Source organism: Oncorhynchus kisutch, unplaced genomic scaffold (genome assembly GCF_002021735.2).
Source record: "Oncorhynchus kisutch isolate 150728-3 unplaced genomic scaffold, Okis_V2 Okis01b-Okis20b_hom, whole genome shotgun sequence".
Lineage (NCBI taxonomy): Eukaryota > Metazoa > Chordata > Actinopteri > Salmoniformes > Salmonidae > Oncorhynchus > Oncorhynchus kisutch.
In genome coordinates, this window is record NW_022261978.1 from 4,164,849 (window position 1) to 4,179,939 (window position 15,091).

The window sequence follows — 15,091 nt, forward strand, 5'->3', positions numbered from 1 at the left end:
TGGGATTCGTAGTTCTTTGACTTTGTGTGATTAACAAAATGGCCTAAATACATTGAAAACAGCTAATGCAGCATTTATTTGACTGTACATGTGATCATACTTGACTGTTTTTAATTCAACCTAGTAAATGTGCCCTTCCTCTCCTCCCAGGTCTATCTCCAGCATGGAAGCTCCAGTACGTCCTGGTGAAGGACCTACAGACAGGGAGCAGTTACTATTTCCTGGTAGAGGAGTGGCTGTCAGTGGACAACGAGAGGACAGATGGAGGCGTGGAGATAGAGGTGGAGGTCTCAGGTAAGGTCCCTAACCCCGAGCTCTAAGCCCCAACCCCTAGCCCCTCCCCCTAGCCCCTACCCTTATAGTTTAGTAGTCAAACCCTTAGCCAAATGGTCTCCAACATGGTGCAGGAATCTATCCAATCTAATCTATCCAATCTATCTATCTCAACACCGCTGCCTCGACAACTGGTCTAGGGGCAGTTTTGTCATATAGCCGTTAAGGATAACAGTTGGACTTTGAACAGGAGCACTGTTCATTAATACAAACTCACTACTTCCTCTTTTAATTCCTGTTTCCTATTTTTCTGCTTCCTGTGGGTGTGTCCTGACCTTCAGAAGAGGCAGAGCTTCGTCGGTTGCCCCGCCTCCTGAACTGGGAGCTTCAGCGTGCTCTGTGTGAGAGTCACTTGTGGCTGTCGCTATGGGAACGGCCCGTCCGCAGTCCCTTTACCCGCCTCCAGAGGGCGACATGCTGCGCCCTGCTGCTACAGCTCTGTCTGCTGGCTAACACCATGTGGTACAGCACCGTGGCCAATAGGAGCTACAGGTAGGGGGAGTGTGTGTGTGTGTGTGTGTGTGTGCGTGCGTGCGTACGTGCGTGTGTCCGTGACTGTGTGTGTCCATGTCTGTGTGTGTTCATGCCTGTGTGTGTGTGTGTGTGTGTGTGTGTGTGTGTGTGTGTGTGTGTGTGTGTGTGTGTGTGTGTGTGTGTGCGTGCGTGCATGTGCATGTGTGTGTGTGTGTGTGTGTGTTCCAGTACTGACTGTGTTGTCCTACTGTAGCTCTGTAGCAGTGTCCAGTCTGGTGGTGGTGGATGTGGAGACTGTGGCTGTGGGAGTGGTCAGCTGTCTGGTGATTTACCCCCTCTACCTGCTGGTCTTCACTCTCTTCAGGATGAGTCGTAGCAAGGTGAAACACACACACACACACACACACACACACACACACACACACACTCACCTTTAGCACACACACCTTTAGAATACACACACACCTTTAGAACACACACACACCTTTAGAATACACACACACCTTTAGAACACACATCTTTAGAACACACATCTTTAGAACACACACCTTTAGAACACATATCTTTAGAACACACACCTTTAGAACACATATCTTTAGAACACACACCTTTAGAACACACATCTTTAGAACACACACCTTTAGAATACACACACACCTTTAGAACACACACCTTTAGAACACATATCTTTAGAACACACATCTTTAGAACACACACCTTTAGAATACACACACCTTTAGAATACACACACACCTTTAGAACACACACCTTTAGAACACACACCTTTAGAATACACACACCTTTAGAACACACACCTTTAGAACACACATATTTAGAACACACAGACGCAACTTTAGAACACACACCTTTAGAACACACATATTTAGAACACACAGACGCAACTTTAGAACACACACCTTTAGAACACACACACCTTTAGAACACACATCTTTAGAACACACACTTTTAGAACACACATCTTTAGAACACACACCTTTAGAACACACATCTTTAGAACATTCACCTTTAGAACACACACCTTTAGAACACACATCTTTAGAACACACACCTTTAGAACACACACACCTTTAGAACACACATCTTTAGAACACACACCTTTAGAACACAACACACACCTTTAGAACACAACACACACCTTTAGAACACAACACACACCTTTAGAACACAACACACACCTTTAGAACACAACACACACCTTTAGAACACAACACACATCTTTAGAACACAACACACATCTTTAGAACACAACACACACCTTTAGAACACAACACACACCTTTAGAACACAACACACACCTTTAGAACACACATCTTTAGAACACAACGCACATCTTTAGAACACACATCTTTAGAACACAACACACACCTTTAGAACACACATCTTTAGAACACAACACACACCTTTAGAACACAACACACACCTTTAGAACACACATCTTTAGAACACAACACACACCTTTAGAACACACATCTTTAGAACACAACACACACCTTTAGAACACACATCTTTAGAACACAACACACATCTTTAGAACACACACCTTTAGAACACACACCTTTAGAATACACACACCTTTAGAACACACACCTTTAGAACACACATATTTAGAACACACAGACGCAACTTTAGAACACACACCTTTAGAACACACACCTTTAGAACACACATATTTAGAACACACAGACGCAACTTTAGAACACACACCTTTAGAACACACACACCTTTAGAACACACATCTTTAGAACACACACTTTTAGAACACACATCTTTAGAACACACACCTTTAGAACACACATCTTTAGAACATTCACCTTTAGAACACACACCTTTAGAACACACATCTTTAGAACACACACCTTTAGAACACACACACCTTTAGAACACACACCTTTAGAACACACATCTTTAGAACACACACCTTTAGAACACAACACACACCTTTAGAACACAACACACACCTTTAGAACACAACACACACCTTTAGAACACAACACACACCTTTAGAACACAACACACACCTTTAGAACACAACACACATCTTTAGAACACAACACACATCTTTAGAACACAACACACACCTTTAGAACACAACACACACCTTTAGAACACAACACACACCTTTAGAACACAACACACACCTTTAGAACACACATCTTTAGAACACAACGCACATCTTTAGAACACACATCTTTAGAACACAACACACACCTTTAGAACACACATCTTTAGAACACAACACACACCTTTAGAACACAACACACACCTTTAGAACACACATCTTTAGAACACAACACACACCTTTAGAACACACATCTTTAGAACACAACACACACCTTTAGAACACACATCTTTAGAACACAACACACATCTTTAGAACACACACCTTTAGAACACAACACACACCTTTAGAACACACACCTTTAGAACACAACACACACCTTTAGAACACAACACACACCTTTAGAACACAACACACATCTTTAGAACACAACACACATCTTTAGAACACACACCTTTAGAACACAACACACATCTTTAGAACACACACCTTTAGAACACAACACACATCTTTAGAACACACACCTTTAGAACACACACATCTTTAGAACACAACACACACCTTTAGAACACACACCTTTAGAACACACACACCTTTAGAACACACACATCCACTCGTCACATCTCCACCATTATGCATTTAAATCCCTGAATCCTTCATAAAGGCTCTGTGTGTGTTTTGCATCCCACCGTGTGCGTCCCTGTGTGTGTGTGTGTGTGTGTGTGTGTGTGTGTGTGTGTGTCTGTGTGTGTGTGTGTGTCTGTGTGTGTGTGTGTATAAGTGTGTGTCAGTAGAACAGGTGCCGTCCTCCCAGGTGGACCAGGAGTCAGTGGAGATAGATGACTTCCTGGACAACTCCATGGCAGGAAGCTCCTTCCTCATCTTTAACGGTGTCCCTGGAGAGGTGTGTACGTGGCGTGTGTGTGTATGTGTGTGTGTGTGTGTATGTGTGTGTGTGTGTGTGTGTGTGTGTGTGTGTGTGTGTGTGTGTGTGTGTGTGTGTGTGTGTGTGTGTGTGAGAGAGATAACTATAAAGTAGTGCACCGGCCTGATATAGCAGGAAACCGGGTCAGTTGAGATGGCAGCTGTCTGAAATGTAGACAGACAGATGTGTGTCTAGTCCAGGTCTGGTTGTCTGGTAGTCTAGGTGGTTGTCTAGGTCTGGTTGTCTAGGTCTGGTTGTCTGGTTGTCTGGTAGTCTAGGTGTTTGTCTAGGTCTGGTTGACTAGGTCTGGTTGTCTAGGTTTGGTTGTCTAGGTCTGGTTGTCTAGGTCTGGTTGTCTGGTTGTCTAGGTCTGGTTGTCTAGGTCTGGTTGTCTGGTTGTCTAGGTCTGGTTGTCTAGGTCTGGTTGTCTAGGTCTGGTTGTCTAGGTCTGATTGTCTGGGTCTGATTTTCTAGGTCTGGTTGTCTAGGTCTGATTGTCTAGGTCTGGTTGTCTAGGTCTGATTGTCTAGGTCTGGTTGTCTAGGTCTGATTGTCTAGGTCTGGTTCTCTATGTCTGATTGTCTAGGTCTGGTTGTCTCGGTCTGGTTGTCTAGGTCTGGTTGTCTGGTGGTCTAGGTCTGGTTGTCTAGGTCTGGTTGTCTAGGTCTGGTTGTCTAGGTCTGGTTGTCTAGGTCTGGTTGTCTAGGTCTGCTTGTCTAGGTCTGGTTGTCTAGGTCTGGTTGTCCTAGTCTGGTTGTCTGGTTGTCTAGGTCTGGTTGTCTAGGTCTGGTTGTCTAGGTGATGTTACCAGAAACAGTAGAGGGAGATGATTGATGGACGACTGTTAGATAGAAGGGAGGAGCTGCAGTTCATTGGAGGCTATAGAGAGGTGAGACAACAGCAGAAGTAGTATTTCTACAGGGTGTAAATTCTGATATTCATCTTATCGTCTGTCTCCTTACTTGATCTAATTTGAATGTATTACTTTATCTTTCTCTCTGTCACCCCCCCCCTGCTCTCTCTCTCTCCAGACCTATTCAGAAGAGACCAACGTGGACCTCCCCCCCACGCCCTCCACCAAGAGGTGAGCTCTGCAGTTGCTACGGGGACGGCTGAGTGATTGACAGTTCTCATTAGGCCCATGGAGAGATTGATTTATGTTTTGAGAGAGAGACAGAGAGAGAGATAATTAGTCAGTATAAAATGAGTGTGTGAGGGGAATGAGAAAGAGAGGAGAGTTGTTGTCCTGATATAATCTCTCTGTGTCTCAGTAAATCCCAACACACCGTAAAGTGTGTGTGGGCATCTGTAATTACTGTGTGTGTGTGTGTGTTGGTAAACCATTAACCCTCTCTCTCTTCTTGTGTTCCAGTGTACTAATGTGGAAGTTGTGTCCAACTGTTTAAAATGCACTTTCAATAAACACTGACCTGACTCGACCCCTCGTCCCTCTCCCGGTCTCACCTTCACTCCTCCCTCTCTCCTCTCCCTCCTCCCGGTCTCACCTTCACTCCTCCCTCTCTCCTCTCCCTCCTCCCGGTCTCACCTTCACTCCTCCCTCTCTCCTCTCCCTCCTCCCGGTCTCACCTTCACTCCTCCCTCTCTCCTCTCCCTCCTCCCGTTCTCACCTTCACTCCTCCCTCTCTCCTCTCCCTCCTCCCGGTCTCACCTTCACTCCTCCCTCTCTCCTCTCCCTCCTCCCGGTCTCACCTTCACTCCTCCCTCTCTCCTCTCCCTCCTCCCGGTCTCACCTTCACTCCTCCCTCTCTCCTCTCCCTCCTCCCGGTCTCACCTTCACTCCTCCCTCTCTCCTCTCCCTCCTCCCGGTCTCACCTTCACTCCTCCCTCTCTCCTCTCCCTCCTCCCGGTCTCACCTTCACTCCTCCCTCTCTCCTCTCCCTCCTCCCGGTCTCACCTTCACTCCTCCCTCTCTCCTCTCCCTCCTCCCGGTCTCACCTTCACTCCTCCCTCTCTCCTCTCCCTCCTCCCGGTCTCACCTTCACTCCTTCCTCTCTCCTCTCCCTCCTCCCGGTCTCACCTTCACTCCTCCCTCTCTCCCCCCTCTCCCCTGTAGTGTCCAGAGTTGGGGTGTGGTCCAGGAAGAGGATGACGACGAGGAGCGTGATTGGCCAGAGTTGTTGAGTGACATGTCTGAGGTGGGAGGGGCGGGCCTGGGGGCGGGGCTACCCAAGTTGAAGAGAGGTCAAGGTTCAAGACACCTGGGGGTGGACATGACCCTTCACCCCGACAATGACGACCTCACACACCGCAATAAGTACTTCACATCCTCAGGTAATCCACACACAGACAGACACAGACAGACAGACAGACATACACACACAGGCAGACACACACAGGCAGACAGACAGATAGACAGACAGACAGACCGTGAGAGAGAGAGACACATCCTCAGGTAATCCACACACAGACAGACAGACAGACAGAGGCAGACAGACAGACACAGGCAGACAGACACAGACTGACAGACAGACAGACAGACAGACAGGCAGACAGACAGAGAGAGAGACAGACACACACACAGAGACAGACAGACAGACAGACAGACAGACAGACAGACAGAGAGAGACAGACACACACACAGAGACAGACAGACAGACAGACAGACAGACAGACAGACAGACAGACAGACAGACAGACAGACAGACAGACAGACAGACAGACAGCTACAACCGTAAACAGTTCAAATGTGCTCAGCACTGCAGTACATAGTTTCAGTATCATGAATATTATTGTGTTGTAATGTTGAATAAACCAGGGCAGAGACCAGTGTGATGTTGTAGAAACAGAACAGCCATGAAGCACATTTACTCTGCATCAACACCGTCTTGACTTCTAGTCAGATGAGTCTCTCTTTCTGTCACACACCTGTCTCCTCGGGATGACCGTCTCTCTTTCTGTTACACACCTGTCTCCTCGGGATGACCGTCTCTCTTTCTGTCACACACCTGTCCCCTCCAGATGACCATCTCTCTTTCTGTTACACACCTGTCTCCTCGGGATGACCGTCTCTCTTTCTGTTACACACCTGTCTCCTCGGGATGACCGTCTCTCTTTCTGTCACACACCTGTCTCCTCGGGATGACCGTCTCTCTTTCTGTCACACACCTGTCTCCTCCAGATGACCGTCTCTCTTTCTGTTACACACCTGTCTCCTCGGGATGACCGTCTCTCTTTCTATCACACACCTGTCCCCTCTAGATGACCGTCTCTCTTTCTGTTACACACCTGTCTCCTCGGGTGGACCGTCTCTCTTTCTGTCACACACCTGTACCCTCGGGATGACCGTCTCTCTTTCTGTTACACACCAGTCTCCTCGGGATGACCGTCTCTCTTTCTGTCACACACCTGTCTCCTCGGGATGACCGTCTCTCTTTCTGTCACACACCTGTCTCCTCCAGATGACCGTCTCTCTTTCTGTTACACACCTGTCTCCTCGGGATGACCGTCTCTCTTTCTATCACACACCTGTCCCCTCCAGATGACCGTCTCTCTTTCTGTCACACACCTGTCTCCTCGGGATGACCGTCTCTCTTTCTGTCACACACCTGTCTCCTCCAGATGACCATCTCTCTTTCTGTTACACACCTGTCTCCTCGGGTGGACCGTCTCTCTTTCTGTCACACACCTGTCCCCTCCAGATGACCGTCTCTCTTTCTGTTACACACCTGTCCCCTCCAGATGACCGTCTCTCTTTCTGTTACACACCTGTCCCCTCCAGATGACCGTCTCTCTTTCTGTCACACACCTGTCTCCTCCAGATGAGTGAATCTGACCATCTCTCTTTCTGTTACACACCTGTCTCCTCCAGATGACCATCTCTCTTTCTGTTACACACCTGTCTCCTCCAGATGACCGTCTCTCTTTCTGTCACACACCTGTCCCCTCCAGATGAGTGAATCTGAACGTCTCTCTTTCTGTTACACACCTGTCCCCTCCAGATGAGTGAATCTGAACGTCTCTCTTTCTGTTACACACCTGTCTCCTCCAGATGACCGTCTCTCTTTCTGTCACACACCTGTCCCCTCTAGATGAGTGAATCTGAACGTCTCTCTTTCTGTCACACACCTGTCTCCTCCAGATGAGTGAATCTGAACGTCTCTCTTTCTGTTACACACCTGTCTCCTCCAGATGAGTGAATCTGAACGTCTCTCTTTCTGTCACACACCTGTCTCCTCCAGATGAGTGAATCTGAACGTCTCTCTTTCTGTCACACACCTGTCCCCTCCAGATGAGTGAATCTGAACGTCTCTCTTTCTGTTACACACCTGTCCCCTCCAGATGAGTGAATCTGAACGTCTCTCTTTCTGTTACACACCTGTCTCCTCCAGATGAGTGAATCTGAACGTCTCTCTTTCTGTCACACACCTGTCCCCTCCAGATGACCGTCTCTCTTTCTGTCACACACCTGTCTCCTCGGGATGACCGTCTCTCTTTCTGTCACACACCTGTCTCCTCCAGATGACCGTCTCTCTTTCTGTTACACACCTGTCTCCTCGGGTGGACCGTCTCTCTTTCTGTCACACACCTGTCCCCTCTAGATGACCGTCTCTCTTTCTGTTACACACCTGTCTCCTCGGGTGGACCGTCTCTCTTTCTGTCACACACCTGTACCCTCCAGATGACCATCTCTCTTTCTGTTACACACCTGTCCCCTCCAGATGACCATCTCTCTTTCTGTTACACACCTGTCCCCTCCAGATGACCGTCTCTCTTTCTGTCACACACCTGTCTCCTCCAGATGAGTGAATCTGACCATCTCTCTTTCTGTTACACACCTGTCTCCTCCAGATGACCATCTCTCTTTCTGTTACACACATGTCTCCTCCAGATGACCGTCTCTCTTTCTGTCACACACCTGTCCCCTCCAGATGAGTGAATCTGAACGTCTCTCTTTCTGTCACACACCTGTCTCCTCCAGATGAGTGAATCTGAACGTCTCTCTTTCTGTTACACACCTGTCTCCTCCAGATGAGTGAATCTGAACGTCTCTCTTTCTGTCACACACCTGTCTCCTCCAGATGAGGGAATCTGAACGTCTCTCTTTCTGTCACACACCTGTCTCCTCCAGATGAGTGAATCTGAACGTCTCTCTTTCTGTCACACACCTGTCCCCTCCAGATGAGTGAATCTGACCATCTCTCTTTCTGTTACACACCTGTTCCTCCAGATGACCGTCTCTCTTTTTGTTACACACCTGTCTCCTCCAGATGACCGTCTCTCTTTCTGTCACACACCTGTCCCCTCCAGATGAGTGAATCTGAAAGTCTCTCTTTCTGTCACACACCTGTCTCCTCCAGATGAGTGAATCTGAACGTCTCTCTTTCTGTTACACACCTGTCTCCTCCAGATGAGTGAATCTGAACGTCTCTCTTTCTGTCACACACCTGTCTCCTCCAGATGAGTGAATCTGAACGTCTCTCTTTCTGTTACACACCTGTCTCCTCCAGATGAGTGAATCTGAACGTCTCTCTTTCTGTCACACACCTGTCTCCTCCAGATGAGTGAATCTGAACGTCTCTCTTTCTGTCACACACCTGTCTCCTCCAGATGAGTGAATCTGAACGTCTCTCTTTCTGTCACACACCTGTCTCCTCCAGATGAGGGAATCTGAACGTCTCTCTTTCTGTCACACACCTGTCTCCTCCAGATGAGTGAATCTGAACGTCTCTTTTTCTGTCACACACCTGTCCCCTCCAGATGAGTGAATCTGACCATCTCTCTTTCTGTCACACACCTGTCTCCTCCAGATGAGTGAATCTGACCATCTCTCTTTCTGTTACACACCTGTCTCCTCCAGATGACCGTCTCTCTTTCTGTTACACACCTGTCTCCTCCAGATGACCGTCTCTCTTTCTGTCACACACCTGTCCCCTCCAGATGAGTGAATCTGAACGTCTCTCTTTCTGTTACACACCTGTCCCCTCCAGATGAGTGAATCTGAACGTCTCTCTTTCTGTCACACACCTGTCTCCTCCAGATGAGTGAATCTGAACGTCTGTCTTTCTGTTACACACCTGTCTCCTCCAGATGAGTGAATCTGAACGTCTCTCTTTCTGTCACACACCTGTCTCCTCCAGATGAGTGAATCTGAACGTCTCTCTTTCTGTTACACACCTGTCTCCTCCAGATGAGTGAATCTGAACGTCTCTCTTTCTGTCACACACCTGTCCCCTCCAGATGAGTGAATCTGACCATCTCTCTTTCTGTCACACACCTATCTCCTCCAGATGAGTGAATCTGACCATCTCTCTTTCTGTTACACACCTGTCTCCTCCAGATGACCGTCTCTCTTTCTGTTACACACCTGTCTCCTCCAGATGACCGTCTCTCTTTCTGTTACACACCTGTCTCCTCCAGATGAGTGAATCTGAACGTCTCTCTTTCTGTCACACACCTGTCCCCTCCAGATGAGTGAATCTGACCATCTCTCTTTCTGTTACACACCTGTCTCCTCCAGATGACCGTCTCTCTTTCTGTCACACACCTGTCCCCTCCAGATAAGTGAATCTGAACGTCTCTCTTTCTGTCACACACCTGTCCCCTCCAGATGAAGACCTGATTAAGCGGATCCTGGCGGACGGCCAGCTGCAGGTGTCTCATCTCTGTGACCCCCAACACTTCTTCTCCCAGAGAGCAGACAGCGAGACGGCCGACCTGTGAGTCACCTCTAAACTCTGACCTCTAACCTCACCCTTAACCCTGTCACCTTCTGCTTGCTTCCTCTTGTCTGTTCTGTTACCTCTAACCTCTGACCTCTCACTGGCCTTCTTCTCCTTCTGTCATTTTACATTTGAGTCATTTAGCAGACACTCTGATCCAGAGTCATTTAGCAGACACTCTGATCCAGAGAGACTTACAGTTAGTGAGTCATTTAGCAGACACTCTGATCCAGAGAGACTTACAGTTAGTGAGTCATTTAGCAGACACTCTGATCCAGAGAGACTTACAGTTAGTGAGTCATTTAGCAGACACTCTGATCCAGAGAGACTTACAGTTAGTGAGTCATTTAGCAGACACTCTGATCCAGAGAGACTTACAGTTAGTGAGTCATTTAGCAGACACTCTGATCCAGAGAGACTTACAGTTAGTGAGTCATTTAGCAGACACTCTGATCCAGAGAGACTTACAGTTAGTGAGTCATTTAGCAGACACCCTGATCCAGAGAGACTTACAGTTAGTGAGTCATTTAGCAGACACTCTGATCCAGAGAGACTTACAGTTAGTGAGTCATTTAGCAGACACTCTGATCCAGAGAGACTTACAGTTAGTGAGTCATTTAGCAGACACTCTGATCCAGAGAGATTTACAGTTAGTGAGTCTTCACTCTTCTTCACTCCTCTTCCTCCTCTTCACTCTTCTGGAAGTAATAGAATCTAGGTGTTGACACTTAGATCTGGGAAGATCACTGTCCTGATGTTTGGTGTTTAATCTTATTTTCTGTGTGTGTGTGTGTGTGTGTCAGGTCCAGTATCTTTGGTGATAAGACAGAGGTGGTCCTCCTTCAGAAGATGAATGAACCGCTGTCCCTCGGAGCCGTCAAGAGGGAGCCCCCTAGAACAGCCTTCACCTCACGCACAGGTGGGTGTGTTAACTCAACCCCCCCACCCTCTCTCTCTCTACCTCCCTCTCTCTCTCTACCTCCATCTCTCTTTCTACCCCTCTCTCTACCCCCCCGCGTCTGTCTGTCTGTCTCTCTCTCTCTCTCTCTCTCTCTGTCTCTCTGTCTCTCTCTCTCTCTCTCTCTCTCTCTCTCTCTCTCTCCTCTTCTCTCTCTCTCTCTCTCTCCTCTCTGTCTCTCTGTCTCTCTCTCTGTCTCTCTCTCTCTCTCTCTCCTCTTCTCTCTCTCTCTTTGTCTCTCTCTCTCTCTCTCTCTCTCTCTCTCTCTCTCTCTCTCTCTCATCATCATCTCCATCTCAGTTGTAACAGACGTGTGTAGTCCGAGGCGTTTCCCTCCCTGGTGTGGGCAGGCTGCTCTATGGGGCAGCTGGTCGGGGCTTGTCCTAGCCAATGGGCTGTCAGTGTGGGCAGGAAGAGGCTTCAGTGATGCCGTGGCTCTGATGTGGCTCATTTCCTGTATCGGTAGCTTCCTGTCCTCCTGCTTGCTGCTGGAGCCAATCAAGGTAGGACGACACACACACACAGTGCTCATAAATCAGTGATTTACCAGAAGGCTTATTCTATGCCCTGTGGGTAGTGTATAAGGGTGTCTGTACTCTAGGTGCTACTAGAAGGCCTGTACTATGCCCTGTGGGTAGTGTATAAGGGTGTCTGTACTCTAGGTGCTACCAGAAGGCTTATTCTATGCCCTGTGGGTAGTGTATAAGGGTGTCTGTACTCTAGGTGCTACTAGAAGGCCTATACTATGCCCTGTGGGTAGTGTATAAGGGTGTGTGTACTCTAGGTGCTACTAGAAGGCCTGTACTATGCCCTGTGGGTAGTATATAAGGGTGTCTGTACTCTAGGTGCTACCAGAAGGCTTATTCTATGCCCTGTGGGTAGTGTATAAGGGTGTCTGTACTCTAGGTGCTACTAGAAGGCCTATACTATGCCCTGTGGGTAGTGTATAAGGGTGTGTGTACTCTAGGTGCTACTAGAAGCCCTGTACTATGCCCTGTGGGTAGTGTATAAGGGTGTCTGTACTCTAGGTGCTACCAGAAGGCTTATTCTATGCCCTGTGGGTAGTGTATAAGGGTGTCTGTACTCTAGGTGCTACTAGAAGGCCTATACTATGCCCTGTGGGTAGTGTATAAGGGTGTGTGTACTCTAGGTGCTACTAGAAGGCCTGTACTATGCCCTGTGGGTAGTGTATAAGGGTGTGTGTACTAGGTGCTACTAGAAGGCCTGTACTATGCCCTGTGGGTAGTGTATAAGTGTGTGTGTACTCTAGGTGCTACTAGAAGGCCTGTACAATGCCCTGTGGGTAGTGTATAAGGGTGTGTGTACTCTAGGTGCTACTAGAAGGCCTGTACTATGCCCTGTGGGTAGTGTATAAGGGTGTGTGTACTCTAGGTGCTACTAGAAGGCCTGTACTATGCCCTGTGGGTAGTGTATAAGGGTGTGTACTCTAGGTGCTACTAGAAGGCCTGTACTATGCCCTGTGGGTAGTGTATAAGGGTGTCTGTACTCTAGGTGCTACTAGAAGGCCTGTACTATGCCCTGTGGGTAGTGTATAAGTGTGTGTGTACTCTAGGTGCTACTAGAAGGCCTGTACTATGCCCTGTGGGTAGTGTATAAGGGTGTGTGTACTCTAGGTGCTACTAGAAGGCCTGTACTATGCCCTGTGGGTAGTGTATAAGTGTGTGTGTACTCTAGGTGCTACTAGAAGGCCTGTACTATGCCCTGTGGGTAGTGTATAAGGGTGTCTGTACTCTAGGTGCTACTAGAAGGCCTGTACTATGCCCTGTGGGTAGTGTATAAGGGTGTGTGTACTCTAGGTGCTACTAGAAGGCCTATACTATGCCCTGTGGGTAGTGTATAAGGGTGTGTGTACTCTAGGTGCAACTAGAAGGCCTGTACTATGCCCTGTGGGTAGTGTATAAGTGTGTGTGTACTCTAGGTGCTACTAGAAGCCCTGTACTTTGCCCTGTGGGTAGTGTATAAGTGTGTGTGTACTCTAGGTGCTACTAGAAGCCCTGTACTTTGCCCTGTGGGTAGTGTATAAGGTGTGTGTGTACTCTAGGTGCTACTAGAAGCCCTGTACTTTGCCCTGTGGGTAGTGTATAAGTGTGTGTGTACTCTAGGTGCTACTAGAAGGCCTGTACTATGCCCTGTGGGTAGTGTATAAGTGTGTGTGTACTCTAGGTGCTACTAGAAGGCCTGTACTATGCCCTGTGGGTAGTGTATAAGGGTGTGTACTCTAGGTGCTACTAGAAGGCCTGTACTATGCCCTGTGGGTAGTGTATAAGTGTGTGTGTACTCTAGGTGCTACTAGAAGGCCTGTACTATGCCCTGTGGGTAATGTATAAGGGTGTGTGTACTCTAGGTGTTACTAGAAGGCCTGTACTTTGCCCTGTGGGTGAAGAGGCTCCGTCCAGAGGAGCAGGATGTCCTGGTGGAGTGTCCTCGTGTTGACAGAGTTGTCCAGCGTGTCCCCAGAGTCAGACCACCCCAAGGCTTCGCTCTGTCCCAGGCCAGACAGCAGGCCCGCAAGGTCCACATGCTGCACAACATGCTGAAGGTAAGAGACAGAGGGAGGGAGGGAGGGGGAAAGGGAGGGGGGGAGGGAGAGAGAGACACAGCATGCTCAAGGTAAGAGATGGAGGGAGGGAGGGAGGGAGGGAGGGAGGGAGGGAGGGAGGGAGGGAGGGAGGGAGGGAGGGAGGGAGGGAGGGAGGGAGGGAGGGAGGGAGGGAGGGAGAGAGGGAGGGAGGGAGGGAGAGAGGGAGGGAGAGACACAGCATGCTCAAGGTAAGAGATGGAGGGAGGGAGGGAGGGAGGGAGGGAGGGAGGGAGGGAGGGAGGGAGGGAGGGAGGGAGGGAGGGAGGGAGGGAGGGAGGGAGGGAGGGAGGGAGGGAGGGACAGCATGCTTAACTATGTCGTTAACAGAACTTCCTGGTGTTCAACACTGTTGGTGTTAGTTGTGTATCTGTGTTAATAATATCGTTGTTCCTGAACCAATGGTTTTCTTTGTTCTAGTTAGAGTTGTGTATCTGTGTTAATAATATCGTTGTTCCTCAACCAATGGTTTTCTTTGTTCTAGTTAGAGTTGTGTATCTGTGTTAATAATATCGTTGTTCCTCAACCAATGGTTTTCTTCGTTCTAGTTAGAGTTGTGTATCTCTAACTGGAGCGGGGTGTTCTGAGTGGACAAAACATTAAGAACACCTCTTTCCATGAGACTGACCAGGTGATTCCAGGTGAAAGATATGATCCCTTATTGATGTCACTTGTTAAATCCACTTCAGTGCAGATGAAGGGGAGGAGACAGGTTAAAGATGAAGGGGAGGAGACAGGTTAAAGATGAAGGGGAGGAGTCATGTTAATGTTGAAGGGGAGGAGACAGGTTAAAGATGAAGGGGAGGAGTCAGGTTAATGATGGAGGGGAGGAGTCAGGTTAATGATGGAGGGGAGGAGTCAGGTTAAAGATGAAGGGGAGGAGTCAGGTTAATGATGAAGGGGAGGAGTCAGGTTAATGATGAAGGGGAGGAGTCAGGTTAAAGAAGGATTTCTAAGCCTTGAGACAATTGAAACATGGATTGTGTATGTGTGCCATTCAGAGGGTGAAGACAATATATTGAAGAGCCTTTGAACAGGGTAT

The 15,091-nt window shown here is 48.2% G+C and overlaps 1 protein-coding gene across 1 annotated transcript in view; it reads left to right on the plus strand.

Annotated features, from left to right (window-relative positions):
- The window catches only part of LOC109885561 (polycystin-1), a 105,184-nt gene that overhangs the window by 79,172 nt on the left and 10,921 nt on the right, over positions 1-15,091 (plus strand). The window contains 11 exon segments of the mRNA XM_031811054.1: positions 151-294; positions 615-825; positions 1,061-1,187; positions 3,669-3,791; positions 4,844-4,896; positions 5,887-6,104; positions 10,381-10,489; positions 11,296-11,411; positions 11,751-11,953; positions 13,816-14,010; positions 14,380-14,400. Of these exon segments, the coding sequence (XP_031666914.1) occupies positions 151-294; positions 615-825; positions 1,061-1,187; positions 3,669-3,791; positions 4,844-4,896; positions 5,887-6,104; positions 10,381-10,489; positions 11,296-11,411; positions 11,751-11,953; positions 13,816-14,010; positions 14,380-14,400 (1,520 nt within the window).